At 48.5% G+C, this 26,998-nt stretch overlaps 1 protein-coding gene across 3 annotated transcripts; it reads right to left on the reverse strand.

Annotated features, from left to right (window-relative positions):
- Positions 1 to 2,196: 2,196 nt before the first annotated feature.
- LOC137544048 (baculoviral IAP repeat-containing protein 5.1-like) lies at positions 2,197 to 26,067 on the reverse strand. 3 transcript variants are annotated; one of them, XM_068265117.1, is made up of 5 exons: positions 21,338 to 21,408; positions 10,815 to 10,927; positions 10,092 to 10,201; positions 7,702 to 7,819; positions 2,197 to 2,392 (listed from the first exon to the last, which is right to left on the reverse strand). In XM_068265117.1, exons 2-5 carry the CDS (start codon positions 10,857 to 10,859, stop codon positions 2,270 to 2,272), a joined length of 396 nt encoding a protein of 131 aa, XP_068121218.1. In that variant the 5' UTR covers positions 10,860 to 10,927; positions 21,338 to 21,408; the 3' UTR covers positions 2,197 to 2,269. The 3 variants fall into 3 exon arrangements, with proteins under 3 accessions (XP_068121218.1, XP_068121217.1, XP_068121216.1); XM_068265116.1 differs by lacking the exons at positions 10,815 to 10,927; positions 21,338 to 21,408 and adding an exon at positions 25,898 to 26,067; XM_068265115.1 differs by lacking the exon at positions 10,815 to 10,927 and having other exon boundaries at positions 21,338 to 21,736.
- Between the last annotated feature and the right edge of the window lie 931 nt (positions 26,068 to 26,998).

The following is a 26,998-nucleotide window of genomic DNA, read 5'->3' on the forward strand; positions in this document are numbered from 1 at the left end:
ATTGTGGACCTGCGTGCCCAGAGCTGGATCATCCACAAGGCAAACCTAGGCAGTTGCATTGGGCCTGGAGGAATAGTAAGGACTGGTTCACACTACAAGAGCTTTTTAAGTGCTAGTGATTGGAAAAGTTCTTGCTATTGCAATGCTATGGGTGATTTTTATAAAATCACATCGCTCTAGTGAGAGCACACACAGCATTACATTAGCTACAGCTTTTAAAATCACAAGCGCTTAGAAAATGCTCTTGCAGTGTGAACCAGCAATAAGTGGATGCTAGCCCCTGCCACATCAGGTGACCATCAGCAGTGGGCCTAAACCACTATCTTGCCTAGGGCCCCATTGTGGCAAATAGAGGGGACAGGAGAAGAGCGGACAATGGAGGAGAACTCAGGAGTACACAGAGATGGACAAGTGTCCCAGAGCAGCAGTAAGCAGACACCAGAGACAGAGTGGAGATGAATGCAAAGGGCAAACACTGGAGGGGAACTCAAGAGGACTCAGAGTGAGCAGAGGGACTGAGAAGCAGAGCTAAAATAGCAGAATAGCCCCAGGCACATTGCTGCGTGTAGGGAGATTCCTTCTCTGGGACTTAGGCCTCATTCACACCATAGACCTGATTCACTAACAGGTGCTAACCTAGTTAGCACGCCTAAAGGCTTTGAGCGTGCTAACTAGGGTGCTAAGTAGTTAGCATACACCAAGCTGAATCAGATTGCGCACAAAGTTTTGCTCGCGCAAAGGCCGGTGTGTGTGAAACATTGCTCCGGGTGCAACGAAAATGGCGCACCCTATGCGCCTATAAGGTCGCATTGGATGGGACCTTATAGACGCATAGGGTGCCCTGTTTTTGTTTTGTGCGCACTAGCTTTTGCACGCGGTACTTTGGGCACAAGAGCTAATTAGCACGTGCAAAGTTTGTTTAGGCATGATAAGGGGCTTTTCACAAGCGTGCTAACAGTTAGCACCGCTTTGTGAATCAAGCCCCTAGTGCGCTTCTGTCTGCTTTTTATCAGCACAGCAATGTTACAGATTGATACACGTTGCTGAAAGCAGACAAAAGCGCACTAGTGTAAATGAGGCCTTAGCTGGCTGCCTCTTGCCACTTTGCGCTTTGAAGTGACCAACTCATGGTTCTGGCAACAGCTTTAAAGAAAAACTTTTTTTGGTCTCTAAAGCAGCTGTCAGGAGCTTTGAAGGTGATATTGGGCTCTATTAGCATGAGTATCTACAACACACAGAAAGCCAAGTGGTGGATCACTGCACCGAAAGTACATATTCAACACGAAGAGGGAGACATCTAGTGGCACACACAGGAAAGGGTTATACACCAAATGCTCAAAAAAGCAGGAAAATGCTGATCATCTTCAACAGGCTGATAATACAAGATATTCCAAGGCATCTGGAGAAGAAAAAAAACCAAAACCATGTACACCCTACATTTTCAGCACAAGGTCCGTAGGTTTTACTTTAGATGGAAGCAAAGCTTTAGGTTGCAGTGTATTGATTTCAGAAAGTATTAGGCTGCATCTAAACATGAAAGATATCCATTCCGGTCAGTTTTTGACAGTTGGTATTAGTTCTGTTTGAGTTTTCTATGGCTGATTAAGCTGACCACTAACTGTCCAATTTCTAGCAAAAAATCGTTCGAGCGATCAGAAATTCTGATCGGATTGGTTGTAAATAATCTCCATTGGTGGACACAATTGATTATGAACGAGTGAAAAAAATGTCGCCTGAATGAATTTGCGTTGAACGAAAATTTGGATTTTCTTGGTGGTTGTGATAGATAGGAAGCAATGATTGGTTAGTTGATGGTGTAGTGAACGATTTTTCATGCGATCAGAATTTCTGATCGCTCGAACGATTTTTCGCTAGAAATTGGACCGTTAGTGGCCACCTAGTTCACACATAAATGTGTACATTTCTGGTCCATTCCTGTCAAATTTGTATCCAGTGGCATTGCTAAGGAGCTATGGGCCCTGGTACAAGTTTTGCATCAGGCAAGTATAAATACACCCCTATCAAACATTTCAGGTACACTTTAAGATGGCATGTCAGATGGCCTGAGAGAAAAAAAAAAAAAAAAAAAAAAAAGTGTAAACCAAAAGCATTTTTTTTTATTTTTTTTTATTAAATAAACCATGATGATAAGTAGGTTGTGAAGATTATAAAAACCATACTCCATTCATGTGCTGTACAAATATGAAAAAGCCCAAAGAACTTATTTTCAAAACAAAATTATATTTAAAATAAAATAAAGGGATAACAATCAATGGCGAAAATCCACGTCTATTGAGCAGTTGTGCTGATTGGCAAAGTATTCCACCAGGCGTTTAGTTGTAGCCGTCATCTCTTCATCAAGGTACTCGCTGAACACACTCGCAAGCTTGCTCTACAAGAGAAGCAGACACAATTTTGTTACATTTAAACTTATATCCTTATAGATTCACCTTAACTGGTTCTCCTACCAATTCTATTCATCCCTACCCCCACCAAATAAAACAAACAAAAAAATATATATAACTCCATTCGGTGGAAAAAAAAAGGTAGATCAGGAAGTTTAACTTTATTTTTATTATTATTATTTTTTGTGTGGCCCACTTGCATTACACAGGTGTGTGTGTCTCATTTGTAATACCCATCACTGCATACACCTACCTGTTGTGCTCAGTGCACCTACCTACGTAAGCGCACGCAGTGCGATACACCACTCCGTGCATACCAGCTAACTGCACATTGTATTAGTCAAGTCAGTGCATACCTTTCACTTCATCACCCCCCCCCCCCCCTGATGTGGACAAAACAGGTAGAGGTAGAGGGAGACCCAGAGGAAGGCCACCCGGCAGGTCTGTGCGAGGTAGTGCTGATGTGATCTTGTGCGGCCCTGGACCAAAGTACAGTGCTCAGAAGAAGGCACGTCCCATCAACTCCCAAGATTGTCAGGACTTGGTTGACTAACAGAACACCTCATCTTCCGCAGCCACCAGCGCTACTGCAAGCACCACATCCGCTGCATTTGTCACTTCGCAGGAGTAATTTGGTGGGGAAATCACTGATGCACAGCCATTATTGTTACAACAAGATGAAGGCGCTAAGCAAGTTACACCACCTCATGTCTGAGTTAGGCGACACTATGGACGTAACGTGTAAGGAGGAGGAGGAGGAGGAGGAGGAGGAGGAGGAGGAGGAGGAGGAGGAGGAGGAGGAGGAGGAGGAGGAGGAGGAGGAGGAGGAGGAGGAGGAGGAGGAGGATGATGATTAAGTACCTGCTGTTGGTGCAGTTTATGAGGTGTCTGAGGCAAGCGTAGCTGGGCAGGATGATTATGATGATACAGATGCCACGTGGGTTCCCAATAGAGGAGATGAACAGGGGGACAGTTCAGAGGGGAGTCAGAGAGGAGTAGGAGGAGATGAGTTCCTGAAAGAAGCAGGGGGAGCTCATCGTCAGAAACAGCTGGTGGCCATGTAGCGCCACCTATGGACAGCCAGCCAACATGCCCTTCAATGTCAGCTGCTGATGCCACCATAGTGCCATCACCCCAGGGGGGCTCAGTGGTTTGAAAATGTTTTAATGTGTCTGCCTCAGATCAGAGCAATGCCATCTGTTCTCTCTGCCTCCAAAAATTGAGCCGTGGAAAGGCCAACACCCACGTAGGGACAACTGCCTTACGAAGGCACATGCAGAAAAGGCACAAACTGCAATGGGAAGAGCACCTGAGCAAAAGCAGCACACAAAAGAAAAGCCACCCTCCTTCTCTTCCTGCTTCAGGTGCAGCATCTTCAGCCGCTTTCTCCCTTGCACCTTCTTCACAGCCACCCTCCTCCACTCCGCTTTTGAACTTGAGCGGTTTATGCTCATCTGCCTACAGAAACCAGGTGTCTGAAGGAAATCTTTAAGCGGAAAAAGCCAATTTCTGCCAGTCACCCCTTGCCCGGTGTCTGACAGCTGGCTTTGCGGAACTGTTAACTTGCCAGCTGGTGGACTGAGGCCTTCCGTAAATTTGTAGTACACTTCAGTAGAGAAAAACACTTGGCACACAGCTGGTTAAGCGGGGGGTAAAGCTAGCTCCAATGAATCTGCAATGAGCTTCACCCGTGCAGCAGCACCCAATAGTCAGCTCACAGTCCAAGCATAGAGAAGTGCAGCAAACTTTTAAACAGTGCAGAGCACAAACTTAATTATAAAGCACACAAAAAGAGCGCTGTGCACCTTCCTCTTGCATGTTTTTATTCCATTTTTCAGCCAACAGCCAGCATTAATGACATTGATAAAAAGAACTGTCAAACCTGGATCGATGGGGGTGCCAAGGTGAGCGGGGAAGAGGTGACCAGGGGATATGTGGACGGCACTACAGCCGTTTCACGCCAGCTGCCGCCTGTTCACGTGCGTGTGTCCAAAAAACAAAATTTATGGCCATTGGGACACCACAGTGGAAGATACCAGGCAGCAATTATTTCTCTAAAAAGGCGATACCCACACTGTACCGTGAAGTTTAGAGGCAAGTGGTGTCATCTCTGGCACACAGCGTTGGGTCAAGGGTCCACCTGACTTTGGACGCCTGGTCTGCCAAGCACGGTCAGGGCAGATACATTACTTACACAGCCCATTTAGTCAACCTGGTGACCGCTGACAAGCAGGGAGTACGTGGCTGTGCAGCGGACCAACTTGTGACACCTCCACGGCTTGCAGGCAGGCCTCCTGCCACCTCCTCTCCTCCTGCTACATCCTCTTCGCTGTCGTCATCCTCCTCCTCCTTGGCTGAGTGGCAGTTCAATTCTATTGGTGCTGCGATCTCCTCTCCAGCTACACAGCTCCAGCTCCCCAGGGCCTATGCTGCATGCCAGGTACGACGGTGTCACACCATATTAGGCATGTCTAGCCTCAAAGCAGAGAGTCACACTGGAGCAGCTCTCCTGGCTGCTCTTAAACAGGTGGATCAGTGGCTGACCCCGCACCAGTTGGAGATCGGCAACGTGGTGTGTGACAATGGCAGCAATCTCACTTCCGCTTTGAATTTGGGAAAGCTGACACATGTACCCTGCATGGCACATGTGCTCAATCTAGTCATTCAAAGATTTGTGTCAAAGTACCCAGGCTTAGAGGACGTCCTGAAGCAGGCCAAGAAGGTGTATGGGCATTTCAGGCGGTCTTACACGGCCATCGTACACTTTGCCGATATTTAGCAGAGAAACAAGTTGCCGGTGAGATGCCCGATTTGCGATAGCCCAACTCGCTGGAAGTCGAACCTCCTTATGTTCTCTCGCCTGCTAGAAAAGGAGAAAGCCGTCACCAAGTACCTCTACAACTACAGTAGAAGGACACACACAGGGGAGATGGGGATGTTCTGGCCCAACAACTGGACACTCATGTGAAATGCATGCAGGCTCATGCGGCCGTCTGAGGAGGTGACCAACCTGGTGAGTCGTAGTGAAGGCACCATCAGCGACTTGATCCCGCTCGCTTACTTCCTGGAGCGTGCCATGCATAGAGTGGTGGATCAAGCTGTGGAGGAGCATGAACAGGAACAGTTACAGGAGGAAGCAATTCTCATCAGAACCAGATGTTTCCTCAACACCTGCGGCAGCACACAGAGGGGGGAGGAGGAGGAGGAGGAAGAAGAGTCGTCGTGTGGGAGTCAGACTCAGATGATAAGGAAGGTGTTTCTTTGGAAGAGGAGGAGGAGGTGGCAGAAGAACAACTGCAGCAGGTGTCGCAGGGGGCTTGTGCTGCTCAACGTTCCCATGGTATTGTTCATGGAGGAGGAGACGGAATTACCTGACGTCACTGAGGAAGAGCAAGGAGATGGATAGTATGTCTGGACCCAACTTTGTGCAGATGACGTCTTTAATGCTGTCCAGCCTGTTGAGGGACCCCCATATAAAAAAAAAACCTCAAGGGGAATGAGCTGTACTGGGTGGCCATGCTACTAGACCCTCAGTAGAGACACAAAGTGGCGGAGAGGTTTCCAAATCACCAGAAGGCAGAAAGGATGCAGCACTTGCAGAACAAGCTGGCAACTATGCTTTACAATGCGTTTAAGGGTGATGTCACAGGCAAGGACAGGACGCTCCAGCGATCTCATGGTGATGTCGGACATGCGGACATTCTTTAGTCCAACGCCTCTGGATCCACCCTCCACCAACGCCTGGACCAGCAGGTAGCCGACTACCTGGCCTTAAGTGTGTATGTAGACACTGTGAGCAGCGATGAACCCTTGGACTACCGGGTGCACAGGCTTGACCTGTGGCCAGAGCTGTCCCAATTTGCCATTCAACTTCTGTCTTGCCCTGCCTCAAGCATCCTGTCAGAAAGGACCTTCAGCGCAGCTGGAGGCATTGTCACTGAGAAGAAAAGTTGCCCAAGTCAAAAAAAGTGTCCAGTACCTCACCTTTATCAAAATGAATGATGCATGGATCCCGGAGGGCTACTGCCCGCCCGAAGACTATGTCAGCCCCCACACAGCACCTCTGCCCGCAGGCCGCTTGGAGATGGATTCCTGAACTTTTAAGGCCGCTATACTACTTTTTCTGGTGTGTGTACATGCCCGCCTTATTTTTCTGGCTGCACTGCAGCAACAAAACAAAAAGGCATATACATGTGCCAATTCCCCTTCATGATCATTACCTTGCTGCGGTGAAGGGGCTTGCGTATCACAATGAAGCAATGACCGACGGCTATATCAGTGTCTCGCGGGGGGGAATTTGATCAGCTGGACAGTCACTGTTCTATCATTGAGCTACCACAGCCCGGCGACCATATGGGCTTGAAAACTGCCACGGCCTGCACGCTCACCATGGTGCGCACCAGTCCAGCACGGCCGTCACAACGCAAACAGCTGTTTGAGGTGCTTTAAAAACAGTGAGTTTTTCAGTGTGAAGCAGTACTCTAATTACACTCTCTGATTGATGTATACACATGCAAGATGTTTTAAAGCACTTTGGGCCTGCAATTTAGCATTCAATGCGATTTCTGCCCTTAAAAAACGCTGCTTTCCTTCAAATCCAGATTTTTCCCCGGGACTTTTGGCGTCTATCCCGCTCCGCCATCCCCCCCCCCCCCTCCAGGTGTTAGACCCCTTGAAACATCTTATCCATCACTTCTCTGGCCAGCATAAGTGTTTCTAGTTTTCAAAGTTCGCCTCCCCATTGAAGTCTATTGCGGTTTGCGGAAGTTCGCGTTCGTGGTTAGTGAACTGAAAATCGGAGGTTCGGGCCATCTCTAACTGTTATAGTAAAAGTGAATAAAGTATAAGTTTTATGTATAAAGTGTACTTTGTTGTATCCTGAATAAAAAAAAAAAAACAAAAAAAAAACGCATCTATATTTGTTGTTAATACGTAACAAGAGCGGAGCCTTTTATGTTATTTACATATTGATCTTAAGGAATATACACACATGATAATGTCTGCCGATAACGACTGTTTAAGTCAATGATCTGGTGTGATGAATCCCATTTGGGGTCAAGACTCATTAAGGATCTGGCATGACAACGATCCCCCAACACACAAGCAGAACCAATCACAATTTAATTTTCTCTCTACCCCACTTGCAGGCATTTGTACCAACTTTTGCCAATCATCATCCCTCCACCAATCCCCATAGCAATTCTTTTTTCTACCCTTCAGGCTAGCGATGTGTCTGTACAGCACTGGTCCCAACATTTTTCTAATAGCTTTAAAAATAATAAACGTAATTCCTTACATAAAATGTCTTAATCCGAAAAACCTCCAGGCGGAGCATCTCTTCCATTGTCAGATCTTCAATGTCTTTTGACAGATTGAGGAAGCCACAAGTAGCAGATCTTTTTGAATGCTCAGCCCTGCAATAAACAGCATTGCAACTGGAGAGTTAAAATCCAAAGTGCTCAATGCATTGCCTACAAAAAGCAACACAAAAAAAATTCTACGCCAGCATTCATAAGGTAGCAGCAGACCGTGAGACCATTTAAAGGGAACCTGAAGTGAGAAGGATGTACAGGCTGCCATATTTATTTCCTTTTAAACAATACCAGTTGCCTGGCTGTGCTTCGGATCTTTCATGCATCAGAAGTGTCTGAATCACACACCTGAAAGAAGCACGTGGCAAATCCAGTCAAATATCTGATATGTGGCATGCTTTTTCAGGGTCTATGGCTTAAAGTATTAGAGGCAGAGGATCAGTAAGACAGCCAGGCAATGTGCATTGTTTTAAAATATGGCAACCTCCATATCCCTCTCACTTTAAGTGTCCTAAAACGGGACATTACTCTTTGCTAGTCATGTGCCAGCAGCATAAGGCTATGTTCACAGTGGTGCGTTACGATGCAGCATAACAGCTGCTGTGTAACGTGGCTCGCCACATAGCAATGCACCACCTATAATGACGTTCAGAGTGTGGCGGTTGCTTCACGGTATATAACGGTCTTCAGCGCGTTAACCGCAAAATGTGCATATTTACAGTGAAGGTGATGCATACTTTTTATTACTGTATGCTTCCCTTTATCCAACGGCTATTGTGAAAATAGCCTTAATGTCGTTTGACAACTATTGAAGAGAGAAAGCTGCCGGCACTGCAGTACATGGAGGTTACAGGAGGATGGCTACTGCGTTGTTACAGGAGCACTCACTTACGGCGATAATGCATGCTCTGACCTGTGAGTTGATAACAGTATTCAATGGAGGAAAGAGGTAGAGGTCGGCACTGCATTCTTCAGTATTTTTTAGTATTTATTAGTAGATATCAAAAAGAACAAGCAATCAACAATTGTGGTGAGCGTAGGTGGTTCAAACAAGTTGAAATACACATACCGGTCCTGGTGAGCAGGCAGTGGGTAAGTGGGTGCGGGGCACTAGTAGCCTGACGGCAGTTTCGTGCTACACTCGCTTCTGCGGAGCCTCCTGCCTGCTCACCAGGACCGTTATGTGTTTTTCCACTTGTTTGAAACACCTACTCTCACAACAATTGTTTATTGCTTGTTACTTTTCATATTTACTAATAAATACTGAAGATTGCAGTGCCGTCCTTCACCTCTTTCCTCCATTTATGTCGTTTGATTCTATGTCAGTCAAGTATCCAGAATATCCATTTCAAACATCTACCCTCAAATTAAATCTTTTTACAAATTAACCTCCTCCCCATATTCCCTTCACTCATTTCCAGATACCACTTCACATGCAAAGTCTTCTGTGCATGCAACCATTTGTTCTGCTCTAGAACTTCCACCTCATATTCATGTATCCAAGCCTTCTCCCGAGAAGGATCTCCCCCTCTAGAGTCCCTTTTTTTAAAAAACATATTTGTAATGATCCTTGGACTAAAAAAAAAAAAAAAAAAAAAAAAAAAAAAAAAGTTTATTTAGGTGTCCCTCAAGCCTTATCAAGCAGCATGGATTCCCTCGCTGATATTTGATCCTTGGGGTGACCTTAAAGAGGAATTTTAATGAAAGGAGGGGGGGGGGGGGGGGGAGTTGAAAAGCCCCTTCCCGGTGCCTAAACTTATTCTTGACACCCACCCCCCATGTGCCTACCCCAATGCATATAACGTGAACACAAAAGAAGATAAATTTAAAAGGACGCCAACACCTGCTAATTATTGGCTGCACAAGTATCGTCTTTAGGCACCCCATAGTTGATATTTGCATTAGCACCTATGGGGCAGGTAAACTGTCCATTATCCGCAGACACCCAAATTTCCTGCTTCCCTTGGGCTGACATCATGCAGTTGGCCATGCATTTACAACATTGTTTGAACAATGCACTTGTTTTGAATGCGGCCATGTCGTGCAGTCCACTGTTTCACTTGCAGTATGTAAATGCGTTGGTCGTTCAGGTGCTCTCTGTGCCTGGAAAATTCAAGCCATGTAAACTGTTTGTCGTGGTGTTAGTCATGTCCAGTTGGTTGTGCACTAATTGTGGGATGCGTGTACGTACTTAGGGAGTGTTGTATGTGGCCTTATAAAAACACGTCCATGCTTTTAATCTCAAAATTGTTGCCAGTTGGAAGAAGTCAACATTATGAGCACCATTGTACATCCTGCTTCTGTAAAGCATCTCCAATAACCCTCACATGCATGCAGAGCATAGTATTGCTAGAAGTCTTAAGTGTGGACTCACCAGGGGTCATCATCCGGCTCCCAACCTTCCAACTCCTTGAGACAAAAAAAGCAGCAGGCGACATCTGGCTCATTCTCTGAGGGACAGTGGACAAATCCAGCCTTTGCCATCTAGCAGGACAATCATAAGTGTTGTATTATTTATATGTTGAGTTTTAACAGCTGTAATTCTGTTCTACTACAGTCTCACTGCAGGTAAATTGTCATTTTGAGCCCTAAATTCTTAATGGGAAAGTGAAGCAAGAGGAGGCCACCATATTTAATTCCTTTTAAGCAATATCAGTTGCCTGGCTATTCTGCTGATCCTCTGCTTCTAATAATTTTAGCCATAGACCCTGAACAAGCATGCAACACATCGGGTGTTTGACATTGTCAAATCTGACAAGATTAGCTGCATGCTTGTTTCTAGTGTGATTCAGACACTACTTCAGCAAATAGATCAACAGGGCTGCCAGTCAACTGGTATTGCTCTCTGTTCAACCTCCTATAGTCACCATCAATGTACAAAACACCCCAATAACCTTAACTCCTAAAACTCACTGTCTGGGGTAATTCTGGACGCTGAGCTCTCATTTAGACTGCACATTACCCACCCTGGCGGTAACCCCGAGTCAGGCTTTGGGTTGGAAATCCACAGTTCAGAGTGGTAACCCAGAGCTAGAGTCGTGGTGACTGCTATGAGGTCTATGCAGAGCAATGGCATGCAGCGGGCATTTTAACTCACCTCTCCAGGGATCCAGATGCCAGCAGCCAGTATTCTTCCTGTCATCCAAGGCTCTGCATCCCCCTGGTACGATGATGACAGCCAGCGATCTCACTATCGGGTTACAGCGCCACCTAGAGAACGGAGGGAGAACTGCATCGCTGGATCCCAGGCAGGTGAGCAAGTGCAGGGGCTGCCGCAGATCTCTCTGTGGTATGATTATTTCCGCATTTTAGGGTCTGAAAGCATGCTAAAAAAAAAAATTGCACCGCTTCTAGACCCTAAAATCTGTAAATAAATCATACCACCGGGGAGGTCAACTACATCCTGTTACTTCCATCTCAAATTTCATTTCCATAACTCGTTCCTTACTTTTACAGGAGGCACCCAAAATGCTTGTACATACTCTAATCATGACCTCGTTAGAGAAGAAGAAGAAGAGAAGAAGAAGAAGAAGAAAAAAAAAAACACACACAAAAAGGAGATACTGATAGCCCAATATGGTGTAGTATTGTCAGGCCCTGAGAGTAGAAATCGTAAGCAAAATAGATATACTCACATAGCTAGGTTGCTGAGAAGCAACCACTCCGAAACGCATGTGGGGAAGTATCGTCCACACCTGGCCTTATGTAGATGTGGTGGTTGCAACTCCAAAGAAGGTACGTCCTTTAGAAATATGAGGGTACGCCCCCTACATGGGGGTTTAAAGCAAGGACTAACTGGGTAGGAGGCGCCCAAAAATAGTTTCTTCAACTGTGCCACGAACCCAGTAGATGACAGGACACGTACTTAGCACTCCATTTACGATTACTTCTGGAAGGTAGGACCTTCTTAGACTTCAAACAATGTTGAATTCAGAAAAGATATGGACTTTATTGTGTACTTAGAGACAACTGGGTTGTCTCATCTACTGGGTTCATGACACAGTTGAAGAAATTTTTTTGGGCACCTCCTACTCAGTCAGTGGCATAGCTAAGGAGCTGTGGGCCCCGATGCAAGTTTTACTTTGGGGCCCCCCCTCAAGCACTCTAGACGTAATTGATACGGCGCACCAAAACCTGCCAATGGAAACTACAGTGTCAGAGGTGCAAGAAGGGGGATGGGGAACAGCTGGTTAATGATTACAACCATCCCCAGCATCTATAGAAGTCATTATGAGCACATGTCCAATAGAGAGCTAATACTGCAGTTGAGGTAGGGACCCTTGGGGCTCCTCTGGCCCAAGGGCCCCGATGTGGTCACAACCTCTGCACCCCTATTGCTACGCTCCTGTAACCAGTTTAGTCAATCATATCCTGTCTTGACTACTGTAACGCCCTACCCAGTGGTCTACCAAAAAGCAGAGTGGCACCTCTCCTGTCTCTACTAAACTCTTCCTCCAGTCTCATCCACTTCTCCTCCCACTCCTCTGGAGGCAGCCACTGTCAGCCACTCTCTGCCATTCTCTCCATTGGTTACTAATTACCAAGGATCCAGTTTAACCTCCTTGGCGGTATGAACGAGCTCAGCTCATCCATGACCACCGGAGGGCGCCACTCAGGCCCCGCTGGGCCGATTTTCATAATTTTTTTTTCAAACACGCAGCAAGCACTATGCTTGCTGCGTGTTGGGGACAATCGCTGACGCTTGACGCCAATGCGCCGCTACCCCCCCCCCCCCCCCCACCGAGACCCCTGTGCAGCCTGCCCAATCAGTGCCAGGCAGCACTGAGGGTGGATCGGGACTCCATCTGACATCACAACATCGATGACGTCATCGTGATTGTCGTCATGGTGACGGGGGAAGCCCTAAAGGAAATCCCGTTCAGAACGGGATTTCCTTACGAGGGTACGCGTCGGCGGCGATCGTAAGGTACGGGCGAACGCCGCAGGGAGGGGGCATCATGTAGCTAGCGCTAGGCTAGCTACATGATTTAAATTTAAAAAACTGCTGCGCTGCCACCCTGACACATTTAATAGAACGCCAGGGTGGTTAAAATACCCCTGACCTGGTTCCCTCCACTCCTATACTTTTAATACTGTTTAACCACCCTGGCGTTCTATTAAGATCGCCAGGGCGGCTGCGGGAGGGTTTTTTTTTAAATAAAAGAAAAACTATTTCATGCAGCCAACTTTCAGTTGGCTGCATGAAAGCCCACTAGAGGGCGCTCCGGAGGCGTTCTTCCGATCGCCTCCAGCGCCCAGAATAAACAAGGAAGGCCGCAATGAGCGGCCTTCCTTGTTTTGCTTACATCGTCGCCATAGCGACGAGCGGAGTGACGTCATGGACGTCAGCCGACGTCCTGACGTCAGCCGCCTCCGATCCAGCCCTTAGCGCTGGCCGAAACTTTTTGTTCCGGCTACGCTGGGCTCAGGCGGCTGGGGGGACCCTCTTTCGCCGCTGCTCGCGGCGGATCGCCGCAGAGCGGCGGCGATCAGGCAGCACACGCGGCTGGCAAAGTGCCGGCTGCGTGTGCTGCTCTTTATTTGATGAAAATCGGCCCAGCAGGGCCTGAGCGGCAGCCTCCGGCGGTAATGGACGAGCTGAGCTCGTCCATACGTCCCGGCTGGTTAATCACTGGTGCTGCGACTAGCACACAACACTTCTCTCCCCTCCAGCATCACCTGTAGCCCCCCCATTCTGCTCAGTCGTAATTTTTGACTGAGCAGAACTTCAAATATGGGCAGGGAGGAAGAGACAGTTCTTCCTCCCCTCTGCGAGTCCATAATTCAGCCCCCTCCAACCCCCCACAGTCTGTCGCATACATGCAAAAATGGGGCTGGGAAATTTGGGCGCAAGGCAAAGCCAAAAGATCAGCTCACCCGCTACTGCAAAAGTCCCGGCAGTGTTTATTATTCCCTCTCCAGGCCGCCATGGACGCCGGGGGAAAAACGTAATATGGCTGCTAGAGTTGGGCCGAACGGTTCGCCGGCGAACGGGGTTCGCGCGAACTTAGGTGGTTCGCGTGCGGGTACCGCACGCGAACCTTTTGCGGAAGAAGTTCGGTTCGCCCCATAATGCACCTGAGGGTCAACTTTGACCCTCTACATCACAGTCAGCAGGCCCAGTGTAGCCAATTAGGCTACACTAGCCCCTGGAGCCCCACCCCCCCTTATATAAGGCAGGCAGCGGCGGCCATTACGGCCACTCGTGTGCCTGCATTAGTGAGAGTAGGGCGAGCTGCTGCAGTCTCTCATATAGGGAAAGATTAGTTAGGCTTAACTTCTTCCTGGCTGCATACCTGTTCTGTTCAGTGAGCCCTCAGCCCACTGCATACCTGTACTGTGATCCTGCCACTGCATAGCTGTTCAGTGATCCTGCCACAGCATACCTGTTCTGTTCAGTGAGCCCTCAGCCCACTGCATACCTGTACTGTGATCCTGCCACTGCATAGCTGTTCAGTGATCCTGCCACAGCATACCTGTTCTGTTCAGTGAGCCCTCAGCCCACTGCATACCTGTACTGTGATCCTGCCACTGCATAGCTGTTCAGTGATCCTGCCACAGCATACCTGTTCTGTTCAGTGAGCCCTCAGCCCACTGCATACCTGTACTGTGATCCTGCCACTGCATAGCTGTTCAGTGATCCTGCCACAGCATACCTGTTCTGTTCAGTGAGCCCTCAGCCCACTGCATACCTGTACTGTGATCCTGCCACTGCATAGCTGTTCAGTGATCCTGCCACAGCATACCTGTTCTGTTCAGTGAGCCCTCAGCCCACTGCATACCTGTACTGTGATCCTGCCACTGCATACCTGTTCAGTGATCCTGCCACAGCATACCTGTTCAGTGATCCTGCCACAGCATACCTGTTCTGTTCAGTGAGCCCTCAGCCCACTGCATACCTGTACTGTGATCCTGCCACTGCATAGCTGTTCAGTGATCCTGCCACAGCATACCTGTTCTGTTCAGTGAGCCCTCAGCCCACTGCATACCTGTACTGTGATCCTGCCACTGCATACCTGTTCAGTGATCCTGCCACTGTATACCTGTTCTGTGAACCCGCCACTGTATACCTGTTCTGTTCAGTGGACCCGCCACTGTATACCTGTTCTGTGAACCCGCCACTGTATACCTGTTCTGTTCAGTGGACCTGCCACTGTATACCTGTTTAGTGAACACGCCACTGCATACCTGTTGTGTTCAGTGAACCTGCCACTGCATACCTGTTCTGTGAACCCGCCACTGTATACCTGTTCTGTTCAGTGGACCCGCCACTGTATACCTGTTCTGTGAACCCGCCACTGTATACCTGTTCTGTTCAGTGGACCTGCCACTGTATACCTGTTTAGTGAACACGCCACTGCATACCTGTTGTGTTCAGTGAACCTGCCACTGCATACCTGTTCTGTGAACCCGCCACTGTATACCTGTTCTGTTCAGTGGACCTGCCACTGTATACCTGTTCTGTTCAGTGGACCTGCCACTGTATACCTGTTTAGTGAACACGCCACTGCATACCTGTTGTGTTCAGTGAACCCGCCACTGTATACCTGTACTGTTCAGTGAACCCACCGCATCAGTGCGCATACCTGTGCAGTTAAGTGAACCCACCTACCTACGTGAGTGCACGCAGTGTGATATACCACTCCGTGCATACCCGATATGGACAAAACAGGTAGAGGAAGAGGAAGAGGTAGTGGCAGAGGCAGAGGAAGGCCACCCGGCAGGTCTGCGCGAGGTCGTGTAAATGTAATTTCGTGTGGACCTGGCCCACAGTACAGTGCTCGGAAGAAGGCACGTCCCATCACCTCCCAAGATTGTCAGGACGTGGTTGAGTATTTAGCGACACAGAACACCTCATCTTGCTCAGCCACCAGCGCTACTACTAGCACCACTTCCGCTGCATTTGACACTTCGCAAGAATTATTTAGTGGTGGTGAAATCACTGATGCACAGCCATTGTTACAGCCAGATGAATTTTCACCAGCTCATATGTCTGCGTTACGCGACAACACTATGGATGTAACGTGTAAGGAGGATGAAGGACCTACACATTTGGATTTTTCTGAGGCAAGCGAAGCTGGGCAGGATGATTACGATGATGACGATGATAGGGATCCTCTGTATGTTCCCAATAGAGGAGATGAAGAGGGGGACAGTTCAGAGGGGGAGTCAGAGAGTAGTAGGAGGATAGAAGTTGCTGAAAGAAGCTGGGGCAGCTCTTCGTCAGAAACAGCTGGTGGCAGAGTCCGGCACCATGTATCGCCAGATTCGCCACCTATGTACAGCCAGCCAACTTGCCCTTCAGCATCAGCTGCTGAGGTGCCCACATCCCAGGGTGGCTCAGCGGTGTGGAAATTTTTTAATGTGTGTGCCTCAGATCGGACCAAAGCCATCTGTTCGCTCTGCCAACAAAAATTGAGCCGTGGAAAGGCCAACACTCACGTAGGGACAAGTGCCTTACGAAGGCACCTGCAGAAAAGGCACAAACAGCAATGGGATGGCCACCTGAGCAAAAGCAGCAGCAGCACACAAAAGCAAAGTCACCCTCCTTCTCCTCTTCCTCCTTCAGGTGCATCATCTGCTTATGCCGCTCTCTCCCTTGCACCTTCACAGGCACCCTCCTCCACTCCGCCTCTGCCCTTGAGCGGTTCCTGCTCCTCTGCCCACAGCAGCAGTCAGGTGTCCGTGAAGGAAATGTTTGAGCGGAAGAAGCCACTTTTGGCCAGTCACCCCCTTGCCCGGCGTCTGACAGCTGGCGTGGCGGAACTGTTAGCTCGCCAGCTGTTACCATACCGGCTGGTGGACTCTGAGGCCTTCCGTAAATTTGTGGCCATCGGAACACCGCAGTGGAAGATGCCAGGCCGCACTTATTTTTCCAGAAAGGCCATACCCCAACTGCACCGTGAAGTTGAGAGGCAAGTGGTGTCATCTCTTGCGAAGAGCGTTGGGTCAAGGGTACACCTGACCACGGATGCCTGGTCTGCCAAGCACGGGCAGGGCCGCTACATTACCTACACAGCCCATTGGGTGAACCTGGTGGTGAACGATGGCAAGCAGAAAGCGGCGGACCAAATTGTGACACCTCCACGGCTTGCAGGCAGGCCTCCTGCCACCTCCTCTCCTCCTGCTACATGCTCTTCGCTGTCCTCCTCCTCCTCCTTGGCTGAGTGGCAGTTCTCCTCTCCAGCTACACAGCCCCAGCTCCGCAGGGCCTATGCTGCATGCCAGGTACGACGGTGTCACGCCATCTTAGACATGGCTTGTCTCAAAGCGGAGAGTCACACTGGAGCAGCTCTCCTGGCTGCTCTTAAGAAACAGGTGGATGAGTGGCTGACCCCGCACCACCTGGAGATAGGCAACGTGGTGTGCGACAACGGCAGCAATCTGCTTGCCGCTTTGCATATGGGGAAGCTGACACACATACCCTGCATGGCACATGTCATGAATCTGGTGGTTCAAAGATTTGTGGCAAAGTACCCTGGCTTAGCGGATGTCCTGAAGCAGGCCAGGAAGTTCTGTGGGCATTTGAGGCGCTCTTACACAGCCATGGCACGATTTGCAGAAATTCAGCGTAAAAACAACATGCCGGTGAGACGCCTCATTTGCGATAGCCCCACTCGCTGGAACTCGACCCTCCTCATGTTCTCCCGCCTGCTAGAACAGAAGAAAGCCGTCACCCAGTACCTCTACAACTGGAGTAGAACGAAACAGTCTGGGAAGATGGGGATGTTCTGGCCCGACAACTGGACAATGATGAAAAATGCATGCAGGCTCATGCGGCCGTTTGAGGAGGTGACCAACCTGGTGAGCCGCAGTGAGGGCACCATCAGCGACTTAATTCCCTACGCGTACTTCTTGGAGCGTGCTGTGCGTAGAGTGGCGGATGAAGCTGCGAATGAGCGTGACCAGGAACCGTTACGGCAGGAACAGGCATGGGACCAATTTTCATCAGACCCAGCTGTTTCCTCAACACCTGCGGCAGCACAGAGGGGGGAGGAGGAGGAAGAAGAGAGGTCATGTGCAGAAGATGAGTCAGACTCAGAGGATGATGAGCAAGGTGTTTCTTTGGGGGAGGAGGAGGAGGAGGAGGGGACAGCGGCAGGAGAACAACCGCAGCAGGCGTCGCAGGGGGCTTGTGCTGCGCAACCTTCCCGTGGTATTGTTCGCGGCTGGGGGGAGGAGGTTGACTTACCTGACGTCACTGAGGAAGAGCAAGAGGAGATGGAGGGTACTGGATCCGACTTTGTGCAGATGTCGTCTTTTATGCTGTCCTGCCTGTTGAGGGACCCCCGTATAAAAAACCTCAAGGGGAATGAGCTGTACTGGGTGGCCACACTACTAGACCCTCGGTACAGGCACAAAGTGGCGGACCTGTTACCAACTCACCGGAAGGTGGAAAGGATGCAGCACATGCAGAACCAGCTGTCAACTATGCTTTACAATGCCTTTAAGGGTGATGTGACGGCACAACGCCAGCAAGGTACCACTGCCACTAATCCTCCTCCCGTGTCCACGCAGTCAAAGACAGGACGCTCCAGCGATCTCATGGTGATGTCGGACATGCGGACGTTCTTTAGTCCAACGCCTCGCCGTAGCCCTTCCGGATCCACCCTCCACCAACGCCTGGAACGGCAGGTAGCCGACTACCTGGCCTTAAGTGTGGATGTAGACACTGCTGTGAACAGCGATGAGGAACCCTTGAACTACTGGGTGCGCAGGCTTGACCTGTGGCCAGAGCTGTCCCAATTTGCCATCCAACTTCTCTCCTGCCCTGCCGCAAGCGTCCTCTCAGAAAGGACCTTCAGCGCAGCTGGAGGCATTGTCACAGAGAAGAGAAGTCGCCTAAGTCACAAAAGTGTTAAGTACCTCACCTTTATAAAAATGAATGAGGCATGGATCCCGGAGGGCTGCTGCCCGCCCCAAGACTAAGTCAGTCCCCGCACATACAGCATCTCTGCCTGCACGCCGTGTGACTGGCTGCCTGGCCTGCCCCAAGAAGACTAAGTCGCTCCCAGTCCCTCCACACAGCATGTCTGCCTGCAGGCCGCTTCACTACCTTCTCCGCCACCACCAACAGGGTCCGGGACTCCAGGCGGATTGCTGAATTTTTTAGGCCGCTGCTAGCAGCGGCCGCTGTAATAATTTTTCGGGTGCGTGTACATGACTGCCTAATTTTTCTGGCTGCACTGCGGGCAGCTGCAACAACAAAAGAAAAGGCATGAACATGCGCCCATTCCCCTTCGTGATCATTACCTTGCCGTGGTGAAGGGGCTTGCGTATCACAATGGAGCAATGACCGGCGCCTAGATGAGTGTCTCGGGGGGCACACCCACGATAATAAGGTCGTTGCCTCATTGTGGTCAGACCAAATTTGATCAGCTGGACAGTCACTGTTCTGTCATTCAGCTACATCAGCCAGGTGACTGACCATATGGGCTGTAAAGCCACCAAAACCTGCACTCTCGCCATGGTGCGCACCAGTCCAGCACGGCCGTCACTACACAAACAGCTGTTTGCGGTGCGTTACACGATGAGTTTGGTGCGTCAGTGTGAAGCAGTACCTTAATTACACTACCTGATTGATGTATACACATGCAAGATGTTTGAAAGCACTTTAGGCCTGTCATTTAACATTCAATGTGATTTCTGCCCTTAAAACGCTGCTTTGCGTCAAATCCAGATTTTTCCCGGGGACTTTTGGCATGTATCCCACTCCGCCATCCCCCCCTCCAGGTGTTAGACCCCTTGAAACATCTTTTCCATCACTTTTGTGGCCAGCATAATTAATTTTTTTTTTTCAAAGTTCGCATCCCCATTGAAGTCTATTGCGGTTCGCGAACTTTAACGCGAACCGAACCTTTCGCGAAAGTTCGCGAACCCGGTTCGCGAACCGAAAATCGGAGGTTCGGCCCAACTCTAATGGCTGCCAGCTATTGCTGGCGGCTGAATTACATTGTTTTCATAGTAATTTGGGCTCTGTCTTTTGATGGCAACAAGTTTCTGTCTGAGCGCCGCTATAGCCGTAATTTTTACGGCCTATGGTGGCGCAGTGGGTGCTCAAATTTCCCTGCGCTATTTTGCGCTGTCTCGCAGCCTCTCATCAGGGACGGATCTAGACCAAGTTGCGCCTGGGGCAAGGTCAGGTTTTGGCGCCTAAAGGTCAGGTTTTGGCGCCTAAAGGTCAGGTTTTGGCGCGCCTAGAGGTCAGGTTTTGGAGCCTAAACCGCCATTTCCCATTCAAATTTTGCCGCCTTTTTAAGAATGCAACAAACTGCGCCTGGGGCAAGAGACCCGCTGCCCCCCCCCAAGATCCGTCCCTGTCTGTCATGCTCCCAGCCTGGAAACCTTGAAACACTCACAAAAACACACCTTTTCAGATAAGACTATAAGTAGCTGTAGCAATTGAGACTCACTGCTTCAACTGCTAACTCCTGTGTCCCCTTCCCTTTTGTTTTAGGTTGTAGACTAGTAATAATATGAACACTAATCGGCCAATTTGAATGCTTCAAGATGTAGACATTGCTGTGATAATAGATGAATAGGGATGATCAATGGTATGCAAAACTTTTAGAGTTGATGCACATTTTTATACAAATATATGCAATTTGTAAATGGATCAATTTAAACTCAGGTTCAAATTGATTGGTCCATTTTCAAGCTGCATATATTTGCATAAACTCATATTTGCTTCTCTTTCATCATCGCTAATGAAAAAGGCCTCTTTTTCCACGAACTGTTGAGCTGTGTGCTCAGCAAGCAGTTCCCAGGCAGCAGTGAGCAGTTGTGAGATTTGAGAGGCATTTCACTGCCTGTAAACAGTTCGTGGAAAAAAGAGGCCAAAGGATGGTCAAGGAGAGGCAAATCATTCCAGCATTCATGCAAATGATAGGCAGTTTGGAAATAGGCCAATCACATGCGCTTCCTGTCAATGTTGCCAATACCAAGCTGCATATGACTTGCAGTAAGTTTGCACTCTTGCCATAATTATTTACATCACAATGACATGCTCCAGATACTAGCAGATTATTCAAATGTCACATTTTTAATCTACAAGAATCATAATCAGCTGGGGCAGAACCAGACTTTTGCACAGAGCTAAAAACTTAGGAGGTGTACACACATCCAATTTTCATTGGCCAATGATTGACCACTGTTACCACTTCCATGTGATAATATGAGAACTTACTTGCACAGTCTCTTCGTAGTATTCAAAATCTGATTGCCCTCACACTACACAGAGGTGGTAAGACTGGAGCTAGTCTATTTTATGGGACACCTCATAGGGAACAGTTCTCCAATCAGTTACTTCTTACAGCACAAAGCATTGTGATTGGCCAAAAATCATAGGCATATTTTACTACAACCTATTGGAAACGTAGCAGTTCAAGACGGTGCCGTCCATCCAATCACATTAGCTGAATTTTCCTATAAGGTTTCCTGCTGGGTCTCCTAAAGTAAACTAACATGACGTTTTCCTGTCCATACAAAAGGTCTAGTTTAGCATCCACCAATTCCAGAAACATAGGATAAAAAACACTACATTTCAAGTTTTAAATCCATGTTCCCATCAAGCTAGTGTGGCAACAGACAGACTACTTAAGTCACATTTTGGAAACTTACATTTTCAGGCGTACACTTGCAGTTTTCAGTAAATGGCCAATCTGTAAATGACTGTAACCTTTTGTTGTAGTCGTACATGGTACTGAATGACTGCAGCTGCTTCAGCGCTACTGCAAACCTGTCCTTGGCACTGTGCATGATGTGAACAAAAACATGCCCCTCTCCCAATCATGTAATTAAAGGTCTGTATGTTCTCAGAGCAAAGAGACCTGCTTACAAGCCACACCTTCATCATGACCACATGACCACCTGACTGTTAACTCTATAAGCCTGGAAATTTGGGTACCCCAGAAAGCCGATAGTAGAATATCGGTAAATGTATCGTTATTCTACTGATAACGTGTAAAGAAAGATCATAAAATGTTAGTATTAAGTACTGGTATTTTACTATAGCTAAACCTAGCCCTACTCTCACACAGAACATCCCCCCCTCCCCCCGCACAGACACCTTTCCTGATGTCTAACCTTCACCACTCCTCCACACCACTAATAGCCACCAATTTAGGCCTCTTTTCCACGAACTGTTGAGCTGTGTGCTCAGCAAGCAGTTACTAGGCAACAGTGAGCAGTTACCAGGCAGCAGCAAGCAGTTACCAGGCAGCAGCAAGCAGTTGTGAGAGTTTGAGAGGCATTTAACTGCCTGTAAACAGTTTGTGGAAAAGAGGCCTTAATTTGGTGCCATTTAAATCTTAGCATTGAGGGGTAAATATTGGGCACTGGACCCAGCAAATGCTATTTATCCGGTGCTACGGGTGCCCAAATTTCACCTCAATGGGCTCTATTCACAAAGGATTACTGCATTCGGTAATGCTCAAAACAGCTGATTTTACCGATCACCTTCCCAAGTTACAATTCACTAAGGCCTCTTTTCCACGAACTGTTTCTAGGCAGTGAAATGCCTCTCAAACTCTCACAACTGCTCACTGCTGCCTGGTAACTGCTCACTGCTGCCTGGCAACTGTTTGCTGAGCACACAGCTCAACAGTTCGTGGAGAAAAGGCCTAAGGCCTCCTTTCCACGGACTGTTGAGCTGTGTGCTCAGCAAGCAGTTACCAGGCAGAAGTAAGCAGTTATCATGCAGCAACAAGCTGTTACCAGGCAGCAGTGAGCAGTTGTGAGAGTTTGAGAGGCATTTCACTGCCTAAAAACAGTCCGTAGAAATGAGGCCTCCGGGCCTGTTTCCACTATCGTGAATCTGCATGCGTTTTCTGCATGCGTTTTCTGCATGCAGATTCGCATAACCAATACAAATAGATGGGCTTGTTTCCACTTGTCAAAATGGAAATAATAAAGTGTTTCTCTCCCCGCAAGTAAAATATTAACTCCTACCTAACTGACTAACCCCTTGTGTCACCTACACTTGGCACAAAGATTAGTGGACACCGGTAATGGCTGTTGCCTGTAGCGTTTGGACGCAATCGCTAGTGCAACAGCTCCAGGACCCCACACAGGGGTCCTCAAACTGTGCGCGGTGCGCCATAGCGATTGGATCCAATTCACACTTACAAAACGCAAAACTCCGGCGATTTTTAATGGCGTTTTGCAGGAGTGATTTTTCCCGATTTCACACGGAAAAATCACTGAACACTGTGGTGATTTTGCCGCGATCGCATTTATTGATTCTATAGCACTGAAACGCGATTGCCGGGAAATCGTCTGAAAATGGTGCAGGCGATGTGTTTAGCATTTCGCGTTTCGTGTTTTTGCCCATTTTTGGGCCTATAGGGTTTCATTACGCTAGCGTTTGAGCATTTTGCTGAAATCGCGGCAAAACGCTCTAGTGTGAATGTGGCCTAAATGTAAGGGTTTGCTTTTGATGCAAACGTTTTTGATACTAATGCTTGTGAATTAGCCAAGGCTACAATACATTTTGTGCAAGTACCTGAGACTACTGTCCAATATACATGGGCCTCTATTCATAAAGCATTCCCAGCTGACTTTACCGACCATTTAGCAAAGTGTCAATTCATAAAAGCTGTTTCCGCATGAAAAGCTACAATTCCTGAGCAGTGCGGGAAATTACCGCCTTGTGCGGCGATTATCACAACACATGTCATTACATGTCAATTCATAAAGATTAGAGCAGGCGGTATCAGGACGGAGAATAACGTCTGTTTAGAAAAGTTGATAAGCCAGCGAATAACAAAAAAGCTAATGGGGACAGACCTCCCAGGCAGCAGCAGAGAGAACAGTACAAAAAAGGCTTTCCGGAATACCCAGGCTGTGTTTTTTAATCTCTTGGGTACCTGTTTTCAGATAAATTTCACATCAGAAAGCCTGCATGTGTAAGGCCTCCTTTCCACGAACTGTTGAGCTGTGTGCTCAGCAAGCAGTCACCAGGCAGAAGTAAGCTGTTGTCATGCAGCAGCAAGCATTTACCAGGCAGCAGTTGAGAGAGTTTGAGAGGCATTTCACTGCCTATCAACAGTTCATGGAAAGGAGACCTAACATTTCTTGAAGTTCTTCTAAGCTGCTGCAATAAAATAGATTGTTTGAAAAGACTATTAGGCCCAGTGCACACCAAAACTGCTAGCAGATCCTCAAAACGCTAGAGGTTTTTGGAGCAGAACTCAGAGAGATTCTAGGCATGTTTAGAGATGTTTTCTAAACATGCCTAGCGTTTTTGAGAGTGTTTTTGTGTAGCAGATTACAAATATTGTTACAGTAAAAGCTGTTACTGAACAGCTTCTGTAACAAAAACGCCTGGAAAATCGCTCTGATGCAACGTTTTCCAGAGCGGTTTGAGCTTTTCCTATACTTTACATTGAGGCAGAAACGCTTCTGCAAATCGCTGCAGGACCCAGGTTTGCGGTTTGCTAAAAACCTCAAACCGCTGGTGTGCACCATCTCATTGAAATACATTAGCCAAGCGTTTTCACAGGAGGAAGCGGTTTGGAAAACGCTACAAAAACCGCTAGGTTTGCACCAGGCCTCTGACAGATTCAGAGAAGATTCAGGGCAAGGGAGAGGCAGTTTTAAAAAAAATGCACATCTAAAGGGAAGTTGTAAATGCCTCTTTTAGGCTGCTTACACACTAAGACGTTACAGGCGCACGTTAGTGCGCCTGTAACGCTCCCCCAACGCACAGCAATGTAACACAAGTGGGCTGTTCACACAGCCCACGTTGCGTTACATGTAACGCTGCACGTTCTGCCGAAAGTGCAGCATGCTACGGCGTTACAGCGGCTTAAGCCGTGTTAGACTGTTTGCACATGCTCAGTGGGGGGCGGAGAGGAGGCGGGGAGATGCAGCTACAGTAGCCGCGCACATGGCTACTTAATATTCACTGCACTGGCGGCCGCTGATTGGCCGGCGGGACCACGTGATGCGGAGTGTCTCGCTCCGCATCACATGGTCCTGCCGGCCAATCAGCGCCACTCTGGGAGACCTTATACGGATAGAGCCGCCTAACGCGGCTCACTCTAACGTCCTCTCCCGCACCACCATACGTTGCGTTAGGTGCACGTTATGCGACCTTAACGTAGCACCTAACGCAACGTCTTGGTGTGCAAGTAGCCTTATTGTAACTCTGTCTCTGCACAGAGGAAATGTATCACCTCAGGCAGCACCGCTAGTTTAGTTCGGGAATTCCCTGACCTTTTATCGAAACTGTAAAAATGTTTATGAATTAGCACACAGAAGTCTAAAATACCGATGCAGTGTTTTTCCTCCAAGATTTTTTTTTACTGCAAAAATGTTATGAATAGAGCCCATGGTGTTGGTTGATATCTGATGACAGTGAGCTCCTCCCAGGGGATCAGGTAATAATGGCGCAGGAAAAGTGCCTATAAAAATAGCGCCACCATAGGCAGTGATACTACAAGCCGTAATCAGCAGCAGGAAGGTTAAATTATGGCGCCCAATAAATAGCGGGCATCTAGCGGCATGCGGCATCGGGTGCCATAATTGTATCTACTTTCCCATATTCGCGGCTTGTACTATTGCCACCTGTGGCGGCAGGAATTAGCTAGAGGCAAGGGGGTTAGTATCAGGGCCGGTTTAAGGGGTCCCAGGGTCCTGGGGCGAACTTTAGCACGGGGCGCTCCTACCTGAGACGCCACAACCCCCCCCCATCTCTCCTTCCCCTGCTCTGACTGTCACCCAATTTCTGCCCGGGTTCCTGCGAGTGTGCTTCCTGTAATTATCTATCTCAGTGGGCAGGCAGGCAGCGGCTGCACATTCCGTGCACTCTCAGGCACGCTGTCTCCTTCCTTCTCTATGACCCAGCGCGTAATGTGTAAACACGCACCGGGTCATAGAGTGGGAGGGAGACAGCGTGCCAGCCTCAGAATGCACGGTATGTGCAGCCGCTGCCTGCCCGCTTGCTGAGATAGGTAATTACAGGAAGCACACTCGCCAGGCAGCGCAGGACCCCTGCAGAGGTCGGGCCCCAGGGCAATTGCCCCCTTTGCCTCTATGGCAGCGCCGGCTCTGGTTAGCATTAAGCAGCGGGAGGGGGGAGTTTTTCAGGGTTAGGCAGCGGGCTGGAGCGGTTAGGTTTAGGCATAGGTAGTGGAAGGGTTCAGTGTCAGAGTAGGTAGGGGGATTTGTATACATTACCTGCTCCTGAGCGACCCGTCTTCTCCACTTCCTACTTAGTTTGAATGAGTCTGGCAGCCAGCCAATCACCATGGGGCTTCAGTCCTCACATGGGCCTAGTGCACACCAAAAACCGCTAGCAGCTCCGCAAAACGCTAGCAGATTTTGAAACGCTTTTTCTGTAGCGTTTCAGCTAGCATTTTGCGGTTTTGTAAAGCGTTTTTGGTGTAGTAGATTTCATGTATTGTTACAGTAAAGCTGTTACTGAACAGCTACTGTAACAAAAACCGCCTGGCAAACCGCTCTGAAGTGCCGTTTTTCAGAGCTGTTTGCGGTTTTCCTATACTTAACATTGAGGCAGAAACACCTCCGCAATCCAAAATCTGCAGCAGCCCGGGAGTATGCGTTTCTGCAAAACGCCTCCCGCTCTGGTGTGCACCACCGCATTGAAATACATTACCCAAGCGTATCCGCAGCAGCAAGCGGATCGCAAAACGCAGCCAAACCGCTCTGGTGTGCACTAGGCCTCTGTGATTGGCTGGCTGCAGGGCTCTTGAAAACTAAACAGGAAGTGGATGGGACGGGATCAACGGGACCAGGTAATGTATCACAGATGCCACTAATTACATCTTCTTACTATGGTTGTTTAACGTTTTAGGACAAAGCGTTAAATAACTTTAGTAGCAAAATGCCATTATCGACATCCCCATGCCGCGGCAAAAAAAGGCTGGGGGGAGGCGTTTTTCGCGCGCCGCGCCAAAAATTGGGGCGTTTGCGCAGCGCCGAAAAATGGGTGTGACCATGACATTGTGTGGGCGGAGCTAACGTAATGATGTAACAGCGAGGCATAAGAAAGCAGTGTTTCCGCCATGATGTGGTGAAACGAGGATTCGCATCATGGGTGTGCAGAAACTGTGTGATGCTATTTATTAGTATACCGTAACCCCAAAGCAGCAAACACAGCCAACTATGACTATGACCATTGAATAATAAATGCAGCAACAGTTTCCCCAGACACCAGAAAATAAAAGCAATATGGGCAACATGTCAGCAGGAAATAACACAATGTGGGCAACAATTCACCAGAAAATAAAACACAATGTGGGCAACATTTCACCAGAA

This window comes from Hyperolius riggenbachi, chromosome 2 (assembly GCF_040937935.1).
Source record: "Hyperolius riggenbachi isolate aHypRig1 chromosome 2, aHypRig1.pri, whole genome shotgun sequence".
Taxonomy (NCBI): Eukaryota; Metazoa; Chordata; class Amphibia; order Anura; family Hyperoliidae; genus Hyperolius; species Hyperolius riggenbachi.